Source organism: Oncorhynchus mykiss, chromosome 25 (assembly GCF_013265735.2).
Source record: "Oncorhynchus mykiss isolate Arlee chromosome 25, USDA_OmykA_1.1, whole genome shotgun sequence".
NCBI lineage: Eukaryota > Metazoa > Chordata > Actinopteri > Salmoniformes > Salmonidae > Oncorhynchus > Oncorhynchus mykiss.
The window spans coordinates 36,866,532-36,891,866 of record NC_048589.1 but is presented as its reverse complement, the minus strand read 5'-3'; the positions used below and the strand labels follow the sequence as shown (position 1 = coordinate 36,891,866).

Here is a 25,335-nt window from a genome sequence, read left to right as displayed (position 1 = left end):
GATCGTGGATTTCAGTTTTAGCCTATCTTTATACTGTACTGTCTGTGAATGAGCGCTTGGTTTGTGACTTTGTCTAGTAAGCTCGATGGATAACACAATTGACGAATGTTACTATCTTATTCAGTGATTCATAATTTGTTTTCCAACATAGGTTTCCAAAAATACAGATTTATTTAGATTTGTACTTTATTGGCTCCAATGTTTAGCTTACATCCGTGTTGCTGCCTCTACCGCGCAGACTCGTCACTGCGGTTCACTGCGTTTCCGTGTTAGCTGGGCTGGCTAGCTGATAGTGGCTGTCGTCAGGAGAGCCTACGATCGACTCCGACTGGATATTGTATCGATGGATAAAACAAATATTTTCGACAATGCATTAATGTTCATAAACTGTGTTCTTGTGAATGATGCTATGGAAAGTGCGGTGACTACACCGTCCGTAACATGCGATATTAGCCAAGTGTGCGTCTTAAGAGCAGTTTACGTTATCTAGGTAACTGTTACCGCTATATAACATTTATGGTGGCTTCGTTGATCAATTTTTTGTGTTTTGTCCTCGTCTGTATTGGTGGAAAATGAAGAAGTTCAATATCAGAAAAGTGCTGGACGGCTTGACTGCTTCTTCCTCTGGCACTGCATCTCCACAACCAGGAACTAATCAAAACGATGTGATCCAAGAGACGCTACAATCGGAGCATTTTCAGCTCTGCAAGGTGGGCTACGATCAACTAAGCCGGCGACGATTGTTTTGCTGGGAATCATTGAAGATAACAGCTCGTGATTTCTAAAACGTCGACGTCGGCTAGTCAGTTTTCTGTGTGGCAATAGTAGTTTGTATTTTTGTTATTTGTGCCTATGCTGATATTGCATTGGTGTGGATCTTGTAGCTAGGGGGGTAGCCATCTAGTTAGCTACTAGTGTTGCTAGTTGTCAAACCTGCAGAGGAATGTATTGCTAATCAACTGACTGCCTCCCACGGTCCCCGTTTCTGATATTGCCATAGCTTCATAGCTGCCTAACTAGTTAGCTAAATGACGCCAGGCTAGTGACTATTAGTGTCCACAACAGCCAGCCATAAATTAAATCTGAATAATCCCGTTTCTCTGGATTATAAATAGATAGCTAGGTCATCCAGACATTGGCTAGCTAGCTAACAAACTACAGCAGCTGTCCAGTGATCTGACAGTGAAAGAACATAGCTTGTTGTCAAGATAGCTACCTTACTAGAAATCTTTTGCTTTTTTGGTTCTGAGAAAAAGCGACACACTCAGCTAGATTGATTTAAACTGAGCATAAATCGTTGGTATTTAGGTGAAGATTAATGCCTCTCAATGTTGGACAGTTTCCTGGTTATATAAAACATGAGATGACATAACTGTACTTAACTGTCTGTAAAATAGTGCATCTGGATGTAATCTAGCAGCTAGCTAATGCAGATTGTGTTCTTCTTCTCTCCTCCAGACTGTGCGCCATGGCTTTCCCTACCAGCCCTCCTCCATGGCCTTTGACCCTGTGCAAAAAATTCTGGCCATCGGGACTCAGAGCGGAGCTGTGAGACTGTATCCTTTTTTATTTTAATAGGAAGGAAACAAAACTACCAATATTGACAGTCCCAGTGCAGTGCCCGAAACAATGCAGATTTGATTTAGGACCAATTTCCCAGACAATGGCGTAAGTCTTGGTTTAGTCCTTGACTTAAAAGCATGCTCAATGGAGATTCTATGTTGGTAAAGTTGATATGACCTTATATTGGCTTCTATGAAGATCATCATATACAGTTAATGGAGGAAACTGTGGTTATAGAGGATCACACACTATTACTATCTGTATGTCTGAGCAGCAGAGTCGGGTTGTGTCCCAAATGGCACCCTATTCCCTATATAGTGCATTACTTTTGACCAGAGCCGTGGTGAAGCAAGTTTGTTATCAAATACAAATATATAGCTCAGTTGTATAGCTATATATTAGCAGGTTGTATAGCTCATTTGGTAGGGCATTTGAATGGGGTATGGTAGTATGTGCCAGAAGCACCGGTATGATTGTGTCAAGAACTGCAACGCTGCTGAGTGTTTCATGCTCAACAGTTTCCTGTGTGTATCAATAATGGTCCACCACCCAAAGGACATCCAGCTAACTTGACACAACTGTGGGAAGCATTGGAGTCAACATTGGCCAGGATCCCTGTGGAACACTTTCAATACCTTGTAGAGTCCATGCCTTGACACATTGAGGCAGTTCTGAGGGCAAAAGGGGGTGCAACTCAACATTTAGCAAGGTTTTCCAAATGTTTTGTACACAGTGTGTACAGTGCCTTGCGAAAGTATTCGGCCCCCTTGAACTTTGCGACCTTTTGCCACATTTCAGGCTTCAAACATAAAGATATAAAACTGTATTTTTTTTGTGAAGAATCAACAACAAGTGGGACACAATCATGAAGTGGAACGACATTTATTGGATATTTCAAACTTTTTTTAACAAATCAAAAACTGAAAAATTGGGCGTGCAAAATTATTCAGCCCCCTTAAGTTAATACTTTGTAGCACCACCTTTTGCTGCGATTACAGCTGTAAGTCGCTTGGGGTATGTCTCTATCAGTTTTGCACATCGAGAGACTGAACATTTTTCCCATTCCTCCTTGCAAAACAGCTCGAGCTCAGTGAGGTTGGATGGAGAGCATTTGTGAACAGCAGTTTTCAGTTCTTTCCACAGATTCTCGATTGGATTCAGGTCTGGAATTTGACTTGGCCATTCTAACACCTGGATATGTTTATTTTTGAACCATTCCATTGTAGATTTTGCTTTATGTTTTGGATCATTGTCTTGTTGGAAGACAAATCTCCGTCCCAGTCTCAGGTCTTTTGCAGACTCCATCAGGTCTTGGTAGATTTGCAGTGGTCTGATACTCCTTCCATTTCAATATTATCGCTTGCACAGTGCTCCTTGGGATGTTTAAATCTTGGGAAATCTTTTTGTATCCAAATCCGGCTTTAAACTTCTTCACAACAGTATCTCGGACCTGCCTGGTGTTTTCCCTGTTCTTCATGATGCTCTCTGCGCTTTTAACGGACCTCTGAGATTATCACAGTGCAGGTGCATTTATACGGAGACTTGATTACACACAGGTGGATTGTATTTATCATCATTAGTCATTTAGGTCAACATTGGATCATTCAGAGATCCTCACTGAACTTCTGGAGAGAGTTTGCTGCACTGAAAGTAAAGGGGCTGAATAATTTTGCACGGCCAATTTTTCAGTTTTTGATTTGTTAAAAAAGTTTGAAATATCCAATAAATGTCGTTCCACTTCATGATTGTGTCCCACTTGCTGTTGATTTTTCACAAACAAATACAGTTTTATATCTTTATGTTTGAAGCCTGAAATGTGGCAAAAGGTCGCAAAGTTCAAGGGGGCTGAATACTTTCGCAAGGCACTGTATATAAGCTACATTTGAATCCTGGTAAGTTGACCAGCGCTGACCTTGTGTTTAGCCAAGCTTTAAGCTGGTAGTTAGCATAGCTTGAGGGCGATAGCTATCTGCAGCTGGTTAGCATAGGCTGCAGATAGCTATCCCCCAAGCTATCTAATAGCTAGCTGATATTTCTCTGTCAAATCACAGTTATGCCAAGGTAGCAAGAACCAGTGTCTGGAATGTGTTTAATGAGACACTTGTTTGACAACACCTTCCTACTTGTTTGCGGTATCAAATAATATAGCTTGCTAGCTAGTGTAACCAACTCACCGTCACCAACCGCACCAGGCACAGTCTCAAGTTTGACAGCTCATAGAATTTGTAGGTAGTGTTGGATGTAATCAATATCCTGGCCATCAGATTGTTGAACAACTTTACGGAAGGCCATTTTCACGTGAGTAGCTATTTAAGTTCCCGATCCATTTGAGCATTGCACATCAAGCTACTGCCAAAGACATCGTGTTGTCTGGGGATCGTTTTGCATTGCACAGTGCGCCGGGTGGACTGGGTTTGCACATTTTTGACCGTTCCATTGGTCCTCCTAAGGAAATGTCTCCGCCTGCCTGGGGCACCAAGACATGCAAAGAGAACTCGCCCAGTCTTTTCCCAGAAAACACAGCGCCACCACGTGTTGATAGGCAAAAGGGGGCATGAATTGTTGAGGTAATTGTAATCCAGCCCTAAGTGGCAGTTGACCTTTAAACTCAGCTTGGGTAAACTTATGACTTTGAAGGTCATGCAAACGCATGGCACCAGTTTATATCGTTCCCAGAACAGAGAGTATTGTTTTTGCATCATGTCGTTCTCTGTAATTTAGGTGTTTTTCAGTGTTCCTTCTTGGTCTGGTGATTATTGTAAAATATGTCTCCAATTAACTTACCTACTTAAATAATATGATAATAATATCAGTGATCTATAGGGATGGGTGATCTAGCATATAGCAGTGATCTATAGGGGTGGGTGATCTACCATATATCAGTGATCTATAGGGGTGGGTGATCTAGCATATAGCAGTGATCTATAGGGATGGGTGATCTAGCATATAGCAGTGATCTATAGGGATGGGTGATCTAGCATATAGCAGTGATCAATAGGGATGGGTGATCTAGCATATAGCAGTGATCTATAGGGATGGGTGATCTACCATATATCAGTGATCTATAGGGATGGGTGATATACATTGTATTCAGGCCCCTTAACTTTTTCAACATTGTTACGTTACAGCCTTATTCTAAAATTGATTAAATTGTTTTTTTTCCCCATCAATCTAAACACAAACCCCATAATGACAAAGCAAAAACAAGTTTTTAGAAATGCTTGCAAATTTATTGCAAAAAAAACCCTAATATCACATTTACATAAATATTCAGACCCTTTACGCAGTACTTTGTTGAAGCACCTTTGGCAGCGATTACAGCCTTGTCTTCTTGGGTATGACAGTCCAAGCTTGGCACACCTGTATTTGGGGAGATTCTCCCATTCTTCTCTGCAGATCATCTTAAGCTCTGTCAGGTTGGATGGAGAGTGTTGCTGCACAGCTATTTTCAGGTCTCTCCAGAGATGTTCGGTCGGGTTCAAGTCCGGGCTCTGGCTGGGCCACTCAGGGACGTTCAGAGACTTGTTCCGAAGCCACTCCTGTGTGGTCTTTGCTGTGTGCATAGGGTTGTTGTCCTGTTGGAAGCTGAACCTTCGCCCCAGTCTGAGGTCCTGAGTGCTCTGGAGCAGGTTTTCATCAAGGATCTCTCTCTACTTTGCTCCTTTCATCTTTCCCTTGATTCTGACTAGTCTCCCAGTCCCTGCCGCTGAAAAACATCTCCACAGCATGATGCTGCCTCCACCATGCTTCACTGTAGGGATGGTGCCAGGTTTCCAATAGATGTGACACTTGGCATTCAGAACAAAGAGTTCAATCTTGGTTTCATCAGACCAGAGAACTCCAAGCTGGCTTTCATGTGCATTTTACTGAGGAGTGGCATCCGTCTGGCCTCTCTACTATAGAGGCCTGATTGGTGGAGTGCTACAAGGATGGTTGTCCTGAAAGTTTCTCCCATCGCCACAGAGGAACTCTGGAGCTTTGTCAGAGTGACCATTGGGTTCTTGGTCACCTCCCTGACCAAGGCCCTTCTCCCCCGATTGCTCAGTTTGTCTAGGGGGCTAGCTTTAGGAAGAGTCTTGGTGGTTCCAAACTACTTCCATTTAAGAATGATTGAGACCACTGTGTTCTTGGGGACTTTCAATGCTGCAGAAATGTTTAGGTAATCTTCCCCAGATCTGATCCCCACATCTCAAGGTTGATCAATGGAAACAGGATGCACCTGACCTCAATTTAAATTCTCACATCAAAAGGGTCTGCATACTTATGTCAATAAGGTATTGCTGTTTTTTGTGTGTTTAAAAATAATGGTTATCTGTAGGAGGAATGTATATGGTGGAGGTAATTAAGCTTGGAATGTACTGAGTGAAGGAAGGATGATCACATGTTGGCAGGCACTGATAAGGGTGGAGAGATGTGGTTTAGTGAGGAAGCCGTATGACCCAATGGGTGAATGAACTTGGTTTAAGCTTTCCTAATCATATCCTAGTCCTTTAAGGACGTTATTGTTTGGTTATAAGCCAACTCCTAAAGAAGTTGACCTGCCCAAGATCCTTGCAGTATATAAACACTGTATGTTTATTAATAAAGGTACATGGTGGAGCTTATGAGTGTGTGGGCTCTATTTCTTTTATACTTCCTAAAGAACACCCACACACACACATTAATAATGGGGCGGTAGGTAGCCTAGTGGTTAGAGCTTTGGGCCAGTAAACAAAAGGTTGCTGGATCGAATCCCCAAGCTGACAAGGTAAAGATCTGTTGTTCAAGGCACTATTCCCCGGTAGGCTGTCATTGTAAATAAGAATTTGTTCTTAACTGACTTGCCTAGTTATATAAAATAATAATGTGCGGGTCAGCTGTTTTTTCACCCGCCCACTGCCTAAAAATCTAAGGCCTGCACCTGCAAATGAAGATGTGCTGCAGAACGACACAAAACTGATTACATCAGTTTGACTGGTTTTAAGGACATTTTAAAGCTGTTAAAACGACCCATGTTTCTGATAAGATTTTTGTTCGGCTTGGATGTATATTTTACGTGGTTGAGATACTATCAGCTTTTATTAAGCTGATAAAGATGGCACCTTTTCAGACGGTCCCTACCCACGCATTCATTCTCTCAAGATGCTGAAATAAATAAATCATATTTCTCCACTCCTGTTCCCAAGTCAAAATGTACATTTGGTGTATTATTTTACGGCAAGAACTGCTTAATTATTATTAAATTATGTGAGCGGTTATAAACCTACAGTCAGTTTCCAGATTTCAGTTCGGCTACTATTCCATTTAACCCATCTAAGCAGTAGTCCTAGCCTATAGTTCCTTTGACGTGCCATGTTAAAGTCCCCGTCTTGTGACTGTTGAATTTGTATAGCACCTCACAATCATCACAGATAATATAGACGGCACTGCTACCATCCTCTTTTACCACTTCACCAAATCTCTCCTAAACTTTAGGCTACTGTTCTGACCCTCCCTTTTGTTTATTTTCAACTCGCAACTTTCTCTTATTGAATTCAACTCTGACATTGTCCTTTTTGTCTCAGTCGATTGACTTGAACTTTTTCTGCCCAAGTTCACAAAAGCATTCGGCAATTGGCGAATAATTGGCGAGCATACAGTTAGGCCCTAAAGCTTCGGCTTATGCTACGCACTAATGACATATGGATTGTGTATGTGTGCCATTCAGAGGGTGAATAGGCAAGACAAAAGATGTAGGTGCCTGTGAACGGGGTCTGGTAGTAGGTGCCTGTGAACGGGGTATAGTAGTAGGTGCCTGTGAACGGGGTCTGGTAGTAGGTGCCTGTGAACGGGGTCTGGTAGTAGGTGCCTGTGAATGTGGTATGGTAGTAGGTGCCTGTGAACGGGGTATAGTAGTAGGTGCCTGTGAACGGGGTCTGGTAGTAGGTGCCTGTGAACGGGGTATGGTAGTAGGTGCCTGTGAATGGGGTATGGTAGTAGGTGCCTGTGAATGGGGTATGGTAGTAGGTGCCTGTGAATGGGGTATGGTAGTAGGTGCCTGTGAATGGGGTATGGTAGTAGGTGCCTGTGAATGGGGTATGGTAGTAGGTGCCTGTGAATGGGGTATGGTAGTAGGTGCCTGTGAATGGGGTATGGTAGTAGGTGCCTGTGAATGGGGTATGGTAGTATGTGCCTGTGAATGGGGTCTGGTAGTAGGTGCCTGTGAACGGGGTATGGTAGTAGGTGCCTGTGAACGGGGTATGGTAGTAGGTGCCTGTGAACGGGGTATGGTAGTAGGTGCCTGTGAACGGGGTATGGTAGTAGGTGTCAGGCCGCTGGCGCACGATTTGTGTCGAGAACGGCAACGTTGTTGGGTTTTTCCACACTCAAGTTACCCGTGTGTATCAGGAAGGGTCCACCACCCAAATGACATCCAGCCAACTTGACACAACTGAGGGAAGCATTGGAGTGAACATGGGCCAGCATCTCTGTGGAACACTTTAGACTCCTTGTAGAGTCCATGCCCTGAAAAATTGAGGCTGTTCTGAGAGCAAAAGAGGGGGGTGCATCTCATTATTAGGAAGGCGTTCCTAATGTTTGGTATACTCGGTGTATATGAATTGCAAAAGAATAATGTTTTTTTATTTTTTATTTATTTCATTACTCTAAACCCTTGCCACGCAGAAAAACCGCGGGGACTGCGGGTTATGAGTCAACCCGTGCATCACTAACACACACACACACCTCCATGTCCTAATAATGGCCGACCTAATGGGGATACTGCCGTTGAAGGCAATTGGTCCGTTTTTCATGAGAGCGGCAGTATCGATCCCCCTCAATGGCCCCAGATTTGTGAAATGCAGCCACAGCTGCATTTCAATGTCTACAAACTATAAATGTCTACTTTTACAAGATCTGTCTCTACTACTACAGTGTTTTTATCTTTATTTCATGGATTTTTCCACTAATCTAATCCATGTATTCCTATGGCTCTTGGCCATTATAGGAAAACTTTAGTAGTGGTTGACTAATACAGTCGTTTGGAGGAAGCTCATTTAACCTATTGTCTAACAAAATCTATATTTTTGCAGTACATTCTTTAAAAATCAGTCCAATCACTGGTTTCTCTCTGTTAATTGCTGTTTTTTATTTTTAAATCTCTGATCCTCTCCAGTACTCAATGCTAATAAGTACTTGGTGTTCAGGCCTATAACTGAGGTGATGGATTGAGTGAATAATCATTAGATATTCTTGCACAAATATCAAAAGGCAGAAGAGCGAGTTCTCTGTTGTGTTTATATTGTAAGCGGTCTGTTTTTATTTTGAAGCACATTATTGTTTGTCAACAGAACACATATTTGAGACATGTTCATATGATTGGGACAGAGGGTTTTAGTTAATGGAAGCCTCTCAAATGCAAATTCAGTTGAGTGTGGTGTACCTCAGGGTAGCCGGGTAGGGCCATTGTTTTTCTGTTTTTACAAATGACCTTATACAGGCTTTATTCACTGCAGTCAGTTTTAGAATGGGTAACTAGCAATAGGCTGGTGCTAAATATCTCTAAAAACTAAAAGCATTATTTTTGGGACTAATCACTCGCTCAATACTATACCTTGTTTAGATTTATTATTGAATAATGTGGTTATTGAGCAAGTTGAGGGGACTGAATTGCTGGGTGTAACTCTAGATAGCAAGCTTTCATGGTTAGAACATATAGACTCAATGGTTGCTAAAATGGGAAGAGGTCTGGCCACGATAGGGCGTTGTTATGCCTTCTTGACATATGTCGAGCAGACAGACCTACAGGCTCTAGTTTTGTCACACCTGGACTAATGCCCAGCTGTGTGGCAAAGAAGGACATGGGTAAATTTCAATTGGTTCAGAACCAAGCAGCACGTAGATGTACACAGAGGGAAAGTGTCAGTAACATGCATGTCAGTCTCCTGGCTCAAAGTTGAGGAGAGATTGACTGCATCACTGTTGGTCTTTGTGCGAGGTATTGATGTGTTGAAGGTACCAAACTGTCCAAGCAGTTGGCACACAGCTCGGACACTTATCGGTGCAACCAGAGGTCTCTTCACAGTCCGCAGAACAGAGGCTGGGAACTGCACACTATTAAATATCGCCATGACTACATGGAACTCTCTGCCACCCCAGGTAACTCAAGCTAGCAACAAAACCAGTTAAAAAAAGCCCAGATAAAAGGACACCTTACTGACAAAGGGGACTGTGAGGAGACACAGACATTATTGTAATTTGCACTGCGTGTGTATTAGACCTAGATATTGTAGGCTACGTGTGATGTTTAACATGTAAGTATTTCAGTCCTTGACTAATAATGTTTTGTAGTATGCAGTGTGTCATGTTTCATGTGGACCCCAAGAAGAGTAGCTGATGCTTTTGCAGCTTCTAATGGGGATCCTAATAAATACCAAATTATGACTGTCATCTGATATGAACCCTCTTGCTGTTATGAAATGTTGCTGGTCCAACTGCTGTGGTTTACCGATGAGGAAGTGTCTATCAGTCAGCATCCTTCTCTCTCTCTGTAGTGCTGTTTCACTGAGCAGACCTGGGTTCAAATACTGGTTGAAATCTTTCAAAAACTTTTAGCGTTGGCTCTAGCCTGCCTGGAGTGCCAGATGTGTGGGGTTTACAGTTTTGGGACTATTCTATTCGTCCAATTAAGCCAGGCAAACTCAATCATTGCATATTTTAAATTTTATCAAATAGTATTTGAACCCAGGTCTGTCTACTAAGAATACTTAAGTGCTGCTGATGCTATCATGGGGACCAGGGTGCTACGTGTGACTCAGCATCCTGTGCCATGTCATGCTACAAGAATGTGTTTTTGGTTTCATGAGAAGTGGAGCACACGAACTAATTGGATAAGTTGATTGCGTGGTGATGAATAGTACATATTCTTGTCAGCAGCACAAGCAGCAGCTATGTTAGCTGGAGTCTTCATAAACAGGGTGTACACTACATGATTTTGGCTGCAATTTAGCCGTCCCAGACAAGTTTTTGATATCGGAGACACAATTCCCAAGTCGTTGACTACTCGGGGCGCGCGGCCGTCACCGACGCTCGTTTAATGTGAGCGGGTCAAAGACAGAATCTGAGGGCTACCGATCTCGTCTTTGAGCAGGCCCAATCGTCCCGAAATCCGGCACTCAACCTGCAATGCTCTTGTAGTGTGAAACGGACAACGACAAGTTTTGAGAAGGGTGATCAGCAATAGCCAATTGGAGCTTTTTCTTTTAGCCAGAATCACCCAGAATGTGTTGACTCGATGAAATACTAGTATGCGTTTGTACTTGCCTTTAACCGAAGGCAACATGTCATCGTTACAGCTATGAAGTTCACAAGCAATGTTATTGTAGTATGTTGGCTAGGTATTTCAACTCTGTATGGCAAGCGTGAATGTCTGACTGAACCTTTTATGAGGCTGCTTTGAGCCACAGCTCGTAGCCACGTAACAATCTAATCACATCATGGTTTTCGCAAGACAAAATGGTAATGAGGATCCTACGACCAGGTGAAGAATCTTGTAGTGTGTGTGACTACATTCTGTGCCACATCGTTTAGTGTGCGCACCACTACGTTGGCAACGCACACACACAAAAATGTCAGGAAAGATGGTTGTTCTAATGTGAGAGGCTCAATGATGTTTTTGAAAGTTGTGTAGTGTCCATCCAGCTTTAGTGTTTAGCCTACTAGGGCCTAGACAATCAACATGAAGTGCTTTTGGACTTGGAAGAATTAACACCACTCACTTGATGACAAGTATTGTGTGTAGAGAATAGAGATGACATCCCTTTATAACTGCATAAAATAGCAATGAGGAATTTCCACAGTTTTGTTTGTGGTGGTGTAAAGGACCTAAGTAAAAATACATTCAAGTACTAAAGTACTTAAGTAGTTTGTTTAGGTATCTGTACTTTACTATTCATATTTTTTTTAGTACTTTTACTTCACTACATTCCTAAATAAAATTATGTACTTTTACTCCATGCATTGTCCCGGACACCCGAAAGTAATTTTCAATGCTTAGCAGCAAGGAATGTGGTCCAATTCACTCACTTGTCAAGAAAACATCCCTGGTCATCTCTACTGCCTCTGATATGGACTAGTCATTAAACAAATGCTTTGTTTGTAAATTATGTCTGCGTGTGGTAGTGTGCCCCTGACTATTCGTAAATAAATAAATAAAACAATTGAAGAAAATTGTCGGCTGATCTTCTTATTATAAGCCATTTGAAATTATTTATACTTTACATTTTTATAATTTTATTTTGACCCCGTTTTCTCCCCAATTTCGTGGTATCCAATTGGTAGTTAGTCTTGTCTCATCGTTGCAACTTCCGTACGGACTCAGGAGAGGCGAAGTTCGAGAGCCGTGCGTCCTCCGAAACACAACCCAACCAAGCTGCACTGCTTCTTGACACAATGCCCACTTAACCCGGAAGCCAGCCACACCAATGTGTCGGAGTCAGCACCGTACACCTGGCTACCGTGTCAGCGTGCACTGCGCCCGGCCCGCCACAGGAGTCACTAGTGCGCGATGGGACAAGGACATCCCTGCCGGCCAAACCCTCCCCTAACGCGGAAGATGCTGGGCCTATTGTGCGCCGTCCCATGGGTCTTCCGGTCGCGGCCGGCTGCGATACCTTTCTATGAAGGTATCTTTTTACATTTTTACTCAAGTATGACGATTGGGTACTTTTTCCTCCACTGGTCATCACGGCGGCAGATAGCTTACTGTTAGAGCTCTAATCCTGAGCCGATTGGGTAAAATCTGTCAATCTTCTCTTGAGCAAGGCACTTAACCTTAATAGACCCAACTCTCCGAGGGTGTCTCAGGGGGAGTGGGATATGCAAAAAAAAAAAAAAAAACACATTTCCATTTCACACCACACACTTGAACAGGTACTTGTGTGAAACAGGACAAATATAAGCACGGCCAATTTGATGAAGTGACGTTATGGCCCTCTGATTAAACAATATTGTGATGCCCACACACAGTTGAGCCAGGTTAATGGAAGTATGTTGGGCTGTAATGTAACCCCACCCTAGTTTGTTCAAGGCATTGAGGTTGTTTGATAACAGCTTTGTTAATCCTGTTCAGACGTACAGATCTTATTTCGGTGTGCCTGTCAGATCCAAGCTAACTGCATACTGTAGCACTAGCATGCATAGAAGGCCTCATCTCTGAGCGTGTCTGCCATCTGCTGCTTTCCATTTGCTTATCATATTCACTGCCAGGTACAGTAAGGCTGAGGCTGGCAGTCAGGGTGCTTTTGTGTTCCTACTGGTCTGCCTGTTGGGCCAGCTGTCATCTTTTTGACTGGCTCTCTGTCTGATTTTAATGTTTCTTTTTAGGTTGCCTTACTCTTTGTCCAAATTCTCTTTGGGTGCAGTGAAACTCCATCTTGAAATAAGGTTGAGTTGTATACATATTCAGAATGAACTAATTCGGACTATAAAATAATTTGGCTCATTATCTTTAAGTTAACAACCTTATAGACTAATACAGGATCAAAAACAGTTGACAGAAGAGTAGTCAAGGTGTTGTCCCGGGTCTTGTTCTTCTGTGTTCGTTGTATAGACATGTTATCCTCTGGTGACTCCAGAGTATTTAGGTTTACTTCCGGAAACAACTGTGTACCCAGGTAATGTTACTTCCACTCATTTCCTCATTCCACTGTCCACTTCACACATGTCACACGGCACCTGCTCCTCCTTTCATTGGAACGGTATCATTATTCTGTTCTGTGAAATCAGCTTTCTATTCATCTTTCTTTCTAGTGAAAAGGGGTCCATTTTGGATTCTGCCAGAGAAAGAGCGGTGACTCCACAGTAGCTCTCTGCTGCCTGCCTGCAAAAAGAGACATTGGTAGAGCAGCACCCACCACCTTATTAAATGATCCCATCTACAGAATGTCAAGAGGACGGAGAGATTCCTGGCTTCCTGCCTGGCTTCCTGCCTGCCTGGCTTCCATGCTGACTGGTGCATGGTTATGAATAAATAACAGTCATTGTCCACTGGTTTTTATTTATAACTCCCCAACTCAAACGTTGTGCCAATTGTGGTGAAGGTCGACTGGACCGTAACTGGTTAAAGCTGACTGGACCGTAACTGGTTAAAGCTGACTGGACCGTAACTGTGGTGAAGGTCGACTGGACCGTAACTGGTTAAAGCTGACTGGACCGTAATTAAAGCTGACTGGACCGTAACTGGTTAAAGCTGACTGGACCGTAACTGGTTAAAGCTGACTGGACCGTAACTGGTTAATGCTGACTGGACCGTAACTGGTTAAAGCTGACTGGACCGCAACTGTGGTGAAGGCCGACTGGACCGCAACTGTGGTGAAGGCCGACTGGACCGCAACTGTGGTGAAGGCCGACTGGACCGCAACTGTGGTGAAGGCCGACTGGACCGCAACTGTGGTGAAGGCTGACTGGACCGCAACTGTGGTGAAGGCTGACTGGACTGTATGAATAGATTTAGTTGTGTGGAGCAGAGTCGGTCACTGTTTTGAAATCTGAGGGCGGGAGACAAGTGAATGCCTTGTTTTGAATGCCTTTCTAAATTCTGTAGATGGGATCATTTGATAAGTTGGTGGGTGCGGCTCTACCAATGTCTCTCTTTATTGGGCTCAGGGAAAAGAGATCATACAGACTCATTGCTGAAGTTAAAAGCAACATGGACAGTAAGCATAGGAGGATCCCTGCCCCATGTGCCAAGTCAGATACAGTCCTACCATGCCTCACGTCAATCACTGTATATCTGCATTGATCTCATGGTTTACTTGGGCCTCTGCCAGATAGGATTGTATATTTGGTATATTTACATTATTGCTGGCCTGGTGCAATGCTGTATGTGTCTTGCTGGTGACAAATCCAATGTGCCCTTGTGTGATTGATACAGTTTAGCCTATTCAAATCAAAGTCTGATGATAAATGTACATACTGTCCATCTCTGTATACTGTATACATCTCTGTATACTGTCCATGGTCTCTTCCTTGACTGAACTGTTTAGTTTTGGCCGTGCGGGTGTGGAGTGTTACTGTCAGCATGACAGTGGTGCAGCTGTAATCCAGCTTCAGTTTCTGGTCAACGAGGTGAGTCCCACTGGTAAAGTTGATAGAGTGCACATCTTTGCATTTTTGTTCACCCTATATCCAACTCTATGGTCCCCCTCCCCAGTAAGCACTCCCGCACTCCCCTGTGTCTCAACAGTCTTTACTTGATTCCTTGTGTCCTCTCTTTGTTCTCGGCTCCTTCTCAAAACGCATTCAAGAAGAACGTCAGAGGGGAGGATTCTTCTGCATTTTGAGAAGTAATAGAGGAGAAAGCCAGACATTATGGAGTCGAGGAAATACTATTGAGAAAGTCCTGGATTGTATCATTGCCTTGTCGCTTCAACCTTAGTTGTCCATCCCTCAGCGAGGTTCCTCTCCGTATAGGTCTGTCTTATTGTCTCACCAGCATGCACTACAGTCAGACATTATGTTAACCATCTGTTTGAAATGTGCTTTTAGTGAACACATTGATTAAACACTAATGTAGGCTTTGTGGAAGCAAGACTCTCTGTATGTGGTTCTTTATTTTATGGACCTGATTATCTCTTAATCCACCCCATCTCTGACCTGTCCTGTTACCATGTTTACTGCTGTTTCTTATAGTATTACATGTGTCGAGGTCTTATAACCCTATTATAACCCCCGTCAACAGGGGGCGCTGGTGAGTGCCTTAGCTGATGACAGCGTTCACCTGTGGAACCTGAGGCAGAAGCAGCCAGCTATCCTGCACACTCTCAAATTCAATCGGGAGAGGTACGTAGGGATAATGTAAACAGGTTCATTGTGGTGTTGAGATTGTGCTTCGTGCTTATTTTTTATTCTTGTTTTTATTTGTAATGTGAATGTTTTCCTTTTTGTGAGAAAATGGTTGAACTCTGGTCACCATTGGGGAATGAGCCCCTGTCTCAATAGGGCTACTTGAGAGAAAAAGTTCAAATAAATAACCATCAGATCATCCAAAATGGCACCCTATTCCCAATGTAGTGCACTACATTTTGACTAGAGCCTTATGGTCCCTGGTCAAAAGTAATGCACTATATACACAATAGGGTGTCATTTGAGAGGCACCTCTTGATTGATTCATCTCTGTATTTGCCCCTACAGGATCACGTTTTGTCACCTGCCCTTCCAGAGTAAATGGCTGTACATCGGCACAGAGAAAGGAAACATCCACATCGTCAACGTGGAGTCCTTCACACTGTCAGGCTACGTCATTATGTGGAACAAAGCCATCGAACTGTGAGTCTGCCTGTCTGCCTTATATCTGCTTGGGTTTCTACAGTATGTGTACATCCCAAATAATACCCCTTTACTGTTCCTACTGTAAGTCTCTGACTCACTACTGTAAGTGACTCTGGATTAGAGCGTCTGCTAAATGACTCACTACTGTAAGTGTCTCTGGATTAGAGCGTCTGCTAAATGACTCACTACTGTAAGTCTCTGGCTCACTACTGTAAGTCTCTGACTCACTACTGTAAGTGACTCTGGATTAGAGCGTCTGCTAAATGACTCACTACTGTAAGTGTCTCTGGATTAGAGCGTCTGCTAAATGGCTCACTACTGTAAGTCTCTGACTCACTACTGTAAGTGTCTCTGGATTAGAGCGTCTGCTAAATGACTCACTACTGTAAGTGTCTCTGGATTAGAGCGTCTGCTAAATGACTCACTACTTACTGTAAGTCTCTGACTCACTACTGTAAGTGTCTCTGGATTAGAGCTTCTGCTAAATGACTCACTACTGTAAGTGTCTCTGGATTAGAGCGTCTGCTAAATGACTCACTACTTACTATAAGTCTCTTGATACGAGTGTCTGCTAAATGACTCACTACTTACTATAAGTCTCCCGATAAGAGCGTCTGCTAAATGACTCACTACTTACTATAAGTCTCCCGATAAGAGTGTCTGCTAAATGACTCACTACTTACTATAAGTCTCTGACTCACTACGGTAAGTGTCTCTGGATTAGAGCGTCTGCTAAATGGCTCACTACTGTAAGTCTCTGACTCACTACTGTAAGTGACTCTGGATTAGAGCGTCTGCTAAATGGCTCACTACTGTAAGTCTCTGACTCACTACTGTAAGTGACTCTGGATTAGAGCGTCTGCTAAATGACTCACTACTTACTATAAGTCTCTGACTCACTACTGTAAGTGTCTCTGGATTAGAGAGTCTGCTAAATGACTCACTACTGTAAGTGTCTCTGGATAAGAGCGTCTGCTAAATGACTCACTACTGTAAGTGTCTCTGGATTAGAGCGTCTGCTAAATGACTAAAATGTACAATGTCTTAGTTAGAAGTCTGTCAAAGATGGTGTTTATTATTCTGCTGTGCTATGCCCTTGTGCTATGCCCTTGTGCTATGCCCGTGTGCTATGCCCGTGTGCTATGCCCGTGTGCTATGCCCGTGTGCTATGCCCTTGTGCTATGCCCGTGTGCTATGCCCTTGTGCTATGCCCGTGTGCTATGCCCGTGTGCTATGCCCGTGTGCTATGCCCGTGTGCTATGCCCGTGTGCTATGCCCGTGGGAAGTTGGTATAGAAACCAGGAAGAAGAAGTTAAGAACATAAGAATATTGCATTGTTTGATTCACACAGACGGTAGAAGCTAAGAGTGAGGCTGTTTCCTCCATCTCCCCGTTCCCCCTCAGGTCCTCCAAGTCACACCCTGGGCCTGTGGTCCACATCAGTGATAACCCCATGGATGAGGGAAAGGTAGGAACTTTCCAAAGAACCATCAATCAATCAATGATTCATTCATTCCAGAGCTTCAGAACATTGCTGATTATTTACAACCTGCTTCTAAAAATCCAATTCTCAAAAAGGAAAATAATCATGTTGCTTGTTATTGTGGCAGATTTTGATTGGATTTGAATGTGGGACCGTGGTGTTGTGGGATCTGAAATGCAAAAAAGCTGACTACCGCTACAATCATGATGAGGTAAGGCATCTTTCTGTGGCTGTTGGTTCCTGTGGGGACTGACTGGGGAGAGGGGGACTTGCATTTAGAAATGAAATACACGGTGAACAATTATGTTCCTGATTTGACATACGACTCTATCAATCTTCACTGCAAAACATTGCAATTCAGCATATACATTGGAAATGTATCAATGCATTTGTAAGCAATGGATATTATTGTGGATTCAGACTGATTATGTAACACTCTGTTGGAAAAATAATGTGTTAAGAGATCTCCTTGTCTGAAAGTCTTCAGATCCACATCACAACTTGCTGTTATGAGTTTCCTGATCCACTATGAAGCAGCCAACACTACACACTGTTTCTTCTTCTCTCTGTGTATCTTTATCCTCCAGGCTATCCACTCAGTGCACACTGTGTTTCTTCTTCTTTGTGTATCTTTATCCTCCAGGCTATCCACTCAGTACACACTGTGTTTCTTCTTCTCTCTGTGTATCTTTATCCTCCAGGCTATCCACTCAGTACACACTGTGTTTCTTCTTCTCTCTGTGTATCTTTATCCTCCAGGCTATCCACTCACTACACACTGTGTTTCTTCTTCTCTTTGTGTATCTTTATCCTCCAGGCTATCCACTCAGTACACACTGTGTTTCTTCTTCTCTCTGCTCTGTGTATCTTTATCCTCCAGGCTATCCACTCAGTACACACTGTGTTTCTTCTTCTCTCTGCTCTGTGTATCTTTATCCTCCAGGCTATCCACTCAGTACACACTGTGTTTCTTCTTCTCTCTGCTCTGTGTATCTTTATCCTCCAGGCTATCCACTCAGTACACACTGTGTTTCTTCTTCTCTCTGCTCTGTGTATCTTTATCCTCCAGGCTATCCACTCAGTACACACTGTGTTTCTTCTTCTCTTTGTGTATCTTTATCCTCCAGGCTATCCACTCAGTACACACTGTGTTTCTTCTTCTCTTTGTGTATCTTTATCCTCCAGGCTATCCACTCACTACACACTGTGTTTCTTCTTCTCTTTGTGTATCTTTATCCTCCAGGCTATCCACTCAGTACACACTGTGTTTCTTCTTCTCTTTGTGTATCTTTATCCTCCAGGCTATCCACTCAGTGCACACTGTGTTTATTCTTCTCTCTGCTCTGTGTATCTTTATCCTCTAGGCTATCCACTCAGTACACACTGTGTTTCTTCTTCTCTCTGTGTATCTTTATCCTCCAGGCTATCCACTCAGTACACACTGTGTTTCTTCTTCTCTCTGCTCTGTGTATCTTTATCCTCCAGGCTATCCACTCAGTACACACTGTGTTTCTTCTTCTCTTTGTGTATCTTTATCCTCCAGGCTATCCACTCAGTACACACTGTGTTTCTTCTTCTCTCTGCTCTGTGTATCTTTATCCTCCAGGCTATCCACTCAGTACACACTGTGTTTCTTCTTCTCTCTGTGTATCTTTATCCTCCAGGCTATCCACTCAGTACACACTGTGTTTCTTCTTCTCTCTGCTCTGTGTATCTTTATCCTCCAGGCTATCCACTCAGTACACACTGTGTTTCTTCTTCTCTCTGTGTATCTTTATCCTCCAGGCTATCCACTCAGTACACACTGTGTTTCTTCTTCTCTCTGCTCTGTGTATTTATCCTCCAGGCTATCCACTCAGTACACACTGTGTTTCTTCTTCTCTCTGTGTATCTTTATCCTCCAGGCTATCCACTCAGTACACACTGTGTTTCTTCTTCTCTCTGCTCTGTGTATCTTTATCCTCCAGGCTATCCACTCAGTACACACTGTGTTTCTTCTTCTCTCTGCTCTGTGTATCTTTATCCTCCAGGCTATCCACTCAGTACACACTGTGTTTCTTCTTCTCTCTGCTCTGTGTATCTTTATCCTCCAGGCTATCCACTCAGTACACACTGTGTTTCTTCTTCTCTTTGTGTATCTTTATCCTCCAGGCTATCCACTCACTACACACTGTGTTTCTTCTTCTCTTTGTGTATCTTTATCCTCCAGGCTATCCACTCACTACACACTGTGTTTCTTCTTCTCTCTGTGTATCTTTATCCTCCAGGCTATCCACTCAGTACACACTGTGTTTCTTCTTCTCTCTGCTCTGTGTATCTTTATCCTCCAGGCTATCCACTCAGTACACACTGTGTTTCTTCTTCTCTTTGTGTATCTTTATCCTCCAGGCTATCCACTCACTACACACTGTGTTTCTTCTTCTCTCTGTGTATCTTTATCCTCCAGGCTATCCACTCAGTACACACTGTGTTTCTTCTTCTCTCTGCTCTGTGTATCTTTATCCTCCAGGCTATCCACTCACTACACACTGTGTTTCTTCTTCTCTTTGTGTATCTTTATCCTCCAGGCTATCCACTCAGTACACACTGTGTTTCTTCTTCTCTCTGCTCTGTGTATCTTTATCCTCCAGGCTATCCACTCAGTACACACTGTGTTTCTTCTTCTCTCTGCTCTGTGTATCTTTATCCTCCAGGCTATCCACTCACTACACACTGTGTTTCTTATTCTCTTTGTGTATCTTTATCCTCCAGGCTATCCACTCACTACACACTGTGTTTCTTCTTCTCTTTGTGTATCTTTATCCTCCAGGCTATCCACTCAGTACACACTGTGTTTCTTCTTCTCTCTGCTCTGTGTATCTTTATCCTCCAGGCTATCCACTCACTACACACTGTGTTTCTTCTTCTCTTTGTGTATCTTTATCCTCCAGGCTATCCACTCACTACACACTGTTTCTTCTTCTCTCTGTGTATCTTTATCCTCCAGGCTATCCACTCACTACACACTGTGTTTCTTCTTCTCTCTGCTCTGTGTATCTTTATCCTCCAGGCTATCCACTCAGTACACACTGTGTTTCTTCTTCTCTCTGCTCTGTGTATCTTTATCCTCCAGGCTATCCACTCAGTACACACTGTGTTTCTTCTTCTCTCTGTGTATCTTTATCCTCCAGGCTATCCACTCAGTACACACTGTGTTTCTTCTTCTCTCTGTGTATCTTTATCCTCCAGGCTATCCACTCAGTACACACTGTGTTTCTTCTTCTCTTTGTGTATCTTTATCCTCCAGGCTATCCACTCAGTACACACTGTGTTTCTTCTTCTCTCTGCTCTGTGTATCTTTATCCTCCAGGCTATCCACTCAGTACACACTGTTTCTTCTTCTCTCTGTGTATCTTTACCCTCCAGGCTATCCACTCAATACACACTGTGTTTCTTCTTCTCTCTGCTCTGTGTATCTTTATCCTCCAGGCTATCCAATCAGTACACACTGTGTTTCTTCTTCTCTCTGCTCTGTGTATCTTTATCCTCCAGGCTATCCACTCAGTACACACTGTGTTTCTTCTTCTCTCTGTGTATCTTTATCCTCCAGGCTATCCACTCAGTACACACTGTGTTTCTTCTTCTCTCTGCTCTGTGTATCTTTATCCTCCAGGCTATCCACTCAGTACACACTGTGTTTCTTCTTCTCTCTGTGTATCTTTACCCTCCAGGCTATCCACTCAGTACACACTGTGTTTCTTCTTCTCTTTGTGTATCTTTATCCTCCAGGCTATCCACTCAGTACACACTGTGTTTCTTCTTCTCTTTGTGTATCTTTATCCTCCAGGCTATCCACTCAGTACACACTGTGTTTCTTCTTCTCTCTGTGTATCTTTATCCTCCAGGCTATCCACTCAGTACACACTGTGTTTCTTCTTCTCTCTGCTCTGTGTATCTTTATCCTCCAGGCTATCCACTCAGTACACACTGTGTTTCTTCTTCTCTCTGCTCTGTGTATCTTTATCCTCCAGGCTATCCACTCAGTACACACTGTGTTTATTCTTCTCTCTGCTCTGTGTATCTTTATCCTCCAGGCTATCCACTCAGTACACACTGTGTTTCTTCTTCTCTCTGCTCTGTGTATCTTTATGTTCCAGGCTATCCACTCAGTACACACTGTGTTTTTTCTTCTCTCTGTGTATCCGCTAAAGGACTACAGGTTGACACGGGAATGAAAATTCAAATCGGTCTTGTCCTGTCAGCATTTTTCCCGTACTGTCCTGATCCCGCAACAGTTCTATAACCCCGGAACTTTCCTGTCCTGTCCCAATAAAAATCACTCCCCTCCTGTGCTGATTTTTACGTGCAGAAATAACTTATTCCGTTAGCTGCTCGTCTCTGTCCCCCGCTCTGCATGTGAGTAACCATAGCAACTGCTCTGTTTGGCTGCTGCTCACTAATCACCAGACAGTAGCCTGCCCCGAACACACAGCTGATAACAACAACATTACCAGATTTTGGCAATGAAGGCAGGCCTCTTCTACTTACTCAGAGGCAGATGAACTCATGATATGGACATGTGTCATTGTGTACAGTACCAGTCAAATGTTTGGACACACCTACTCATTCAAGGGTTTTTCTTTATTTTTTACTATTTTCTAGATTTCTAGAATAATAGAAGACAAAACTATGAAATAACACATGGAATCATGTAGTAACCAAAACAGTGTTAAACAAATCAAAATATATTTGAGATTCTTCGAAGTAGCCACCCTTTGACTTGATGACAGCTTTGCACATGCTTGGTATTTTCTCAACTAGCTTCACCTGGAATGGTTTTCCAACATTATTGAAGGAGTTCCCAGATATGCTGAGCACTTGTTGGCTGCTTTTTCTTCGCTCTGCGGTCCTTCACTTTTCCTTCACTCTGAGGTCAGGTGATTGTGGAGTCCAGGTCATCTGATGCAGCACTCCATCACTCTCCTTGGTCAAATAGCCCTTACACAGCCTGGAGGTGTCTTGTTGAAAAACAAATGATAGTCCCACTAAGCGCAAACCAGATGGGATGGCGGATTGCTGCAGAATGCTGTTGTAGCCATTCTGGTTAAGTGTGCAGTGCCACCAGCAAAGCACCATCACACCTCATCCTCCATGCTTCACGGTGGGAACCACACATGTGGAGATCATTCGTTCACCTACTCTGCGTCTCACAAAGACACAGCGGTTGGATCCAAAAATCTCAAATTTGGACTCATCAGACTAAAGAACAGATTTCCACCAGTCTAATGTCCATTGCTCATGTTTCTTGGCCCAAGCAAGTCTCTTCTTCTTATTAGTGTGGTTTCTTTGCAGTAAATCAACCATGAAGGCCTGATTCACGCAGTCTCCTCTGAACAGTTGATGTTGAGATGTGTTTGTTACTTGAACTCTGAAGCATTTATTTTGGCTGCAATTTCTGAGATTGTTAACTCTAACGAACTTGTCCTCTGCAGCAAAGGTGACTCTGGGTCTTCCTTTCCTGTGGCGGTCTTCATGAGAGCCAGTTTGATCATAGCGTTTGATGGTTTTTGAGACTGCACAAGTTTTCCAGATTGACTGACCTTCATGTCTTAAAGTAATGATGGACTGTCGTTTCTCTTTGCTAATCTGCACTTGAAGAAACTTTCAAAGTTCTTAGAATTTTCCGGATTGACTGAACTTCATGTCTTATAGTAATGATGGACTGTCATTTCTCTTGAGCTGTTCTTGCCATAATATGGACTTGGTCTTTTACCAAATAGGGCTATCTTCCGTACACCACCCCTACCTTGTCACAACACAACTGATTGGCCCAAATGCATTAAGAAGGAAAGAAATTCCACAAATTAACTTTTAACAAGGCACACCTGTTAATTGAAATGCATTCCAGGTGACTACCTCATGAAGCTGGTTGAGAGAATGCCAAGAGTGTGCAAAGCTGTCATCGAGGCAAAGGGTGAAGAATCTAAATTCTAAAATATATTTTGATTTAACACTTTTTTGGTTACTACGTGATTCCATATGTGTTACTACTGTTATTCTACAATGTAGAAAATAGTAAAAATAAAGAAAAACCCCCGTGAGTAGGTGTGTTCAAACTTTTAACTGGTACTGTCTTCGAGTGCATTTTGAAGGAACATCTAGGCCTAAACGGTAACGTTGTTTGTTGTAGAACAGCTAGCTATGCCGCTTCAGGGCGCGTGTCCCGATCTCCGGTTGTTATTTGATTAAACCGTTGCCGCGTACCCAGTTCCTTCATGCCAAAGACAACTCTAATACATTTTGTTACAACATTGCTCTTTCTTTTTATTGGCTTTAATGTTATTGATGGGTCCTTGGCTGTAACAAGACGTTGCAATTCCTCTCTTGAAGGAATCATCATTCACTGACGTACGTTGGCATCTGTAAAGTAGTGACTGGCTACAACTGGAGCGAGAGTGAGCCAACGGAAGGGGAGGAATGACCATATTTTTTCAAATAGATTTTAATGAACTATAATAGGCCTACACACAGTATTTTATTTTTATGAAATCCTACACACATTACACATTTCTACCCCCCCCCCCCCCCCCCCCCCCAAATACTCAGTTCAGAATTATTTGTGTACTGCTGCCCATTCCTGTGGACTGTCGATCCTGTCCCGTTCTGTTCTGCACTTGACTCTAGAACTTCACTCCCATTCCTGCCAGAAGACCCGTGTCAACCCTTAGTATCCTCCCCTCCTCCAGGCCATCCACTCAGTAGCCTGGCACCATGAGGGAAAACAGTTCACCTGCAGCCACTCAGATGGAACTCTGACCACATGGAATGTACGTGTCCCCGCCAAGCCTACAATCACCATCACACCACACGGTAGGTTCTGATGCACACGCAGACAACAATGGCCTCAGGAAGACAAAGATGGATGGAAACAGCACAACATACGAAAGCATGCCCAAATCAGTCAGATAATAGGCTATGGGTACAATATGTTAAGGTGTGCTTTTAATCGCATGTGCTTAGTACAGTTGTATTTATCAGTGTACAGAAAATTGAGTTTTTTTTCTCTGCAAAATTCCCTCCCAGGTAAGCAGCCCAAGGATGGAAAGAAGCCAGAACCATGTAAACCTATCCTCAAAGTGGAGTATAAAACGACTAGAGCTGGGTGAGTGATTGTTTGTCCTAGTAAACAATCATCCATAAAGGCTTGACCATGTGATCTGTCTAGGTCATTTATTGAATGAATGTCTTTATTTCATATCCAGGGACGCCTTCGTGGTCATGTCTGGAGGCCTGTCCTATGACACGGGGTGCAGGAGGTCCTGTCTGACGGTGATGCATGGGAAGAGTACTGCTGTCCTGGAGATGGACTATCCCATCGTAGACTTCCTCACGCTCTGTGAAACACCATATCCTAATGGTAAGTTACAGTATTATAGCATTGTTACGGAAGCACCATATCCTAATGGTAAGTTACAGTAGTATAGCACTGTTACGGAAACACCATATCCTAATGGTAAGTTACAGTAGTATAGCACTGTTACGGAAGCACCATATCCTAATGGTAAGTTACAGTATTATAGCACTGTTACGGAAGCACCATATCCTAATGGTAAGTTACAGTATTATAGCACTGTTACGGAAGCACCATATCCTAATGGTAAGTTACAGTAGTATAGCACTGTTACGGAAGCACCATATCCTAATGGTAAGTTACAGTATTATAGCACTGTTACGGAAGCACCATATCCTAATGGTAAGTTACAGTAGTATAGCACTGTTACGGAAACACCATATCCTAATGGTAAGTTACAGTAGTATAGCACTGTTACGGAAACACCATATCCTAATGGTAAGTTACAGTAGTATAGCACTGTTACGGAAGCACCATATCCTAATGATAAGTTACAGTATTATAGCACTGTTACGGAAGCACCATATCCTAATGGTAAGTTACAGTATTATAGCACTGTTACGGAAGCACCATATCCTAATGGTAAGTTACAGTATTATAGCACTGTTACGGA

At 43.0% G+C, this 25,335-nt stretch overlaps 1 protein-coding gene across 6 annotated transcripts in view; it reads left to right on the top strand.

Annotated features, from left to right (window-relative positions):
- Positions 1-25,335, top strand: part of stxbp5b (syntaxin binding protein 5b (tomosyn)) — a 52,459-nt gene continuing 27,124 nt past the window's right edge. For 3 of the 6 annotated variants that reach the window (XM_021585333.2, XM_021585328.2, XM_021585329.2), the window contains exons 1-10: positions 2-710; positions 1,459-1,556; positions 14,565-14,646; positions 15,260-15,360; positions 15,712-15,846; positions 17,254-17,317; positions 17,460-17,543; positions 24,058-24,181; positions 24,395-24,473; positions 24,574-24,728. In XM_021585333.2, coding sequence (XP_021441008.2) covers positions 573-710; positions 1,459-1,556; positions 14,565-14,646; positions 15,260-15,360; positions 15,712-15,846; positions 17,254-17,317; positions 17,460-17,543; positions 24,058-24,181; positions 24,395-24,473; positions 24,574-24,728 — 1,060 coding nt within the window. In that variant the 5' untranslated portion in view covers positions 2-572. Of the gene's footprint in view, positions 711-1,458; positions 1,557-14,564; positions 14,647-15,259; positions 15,361-15,711; positions 15,847-17,253; positions 17,318-17,459; positions 17,544-24,057; positions 24,182-24,394; positions 24,474-24,573; positions 24,729-25,335 lie in introns of all 6 variants that reach the window. The other 3 variants (XM_021585330.2, XM_021585327.2, XM_021585331.2) reach the window with 2 other exon arrangements.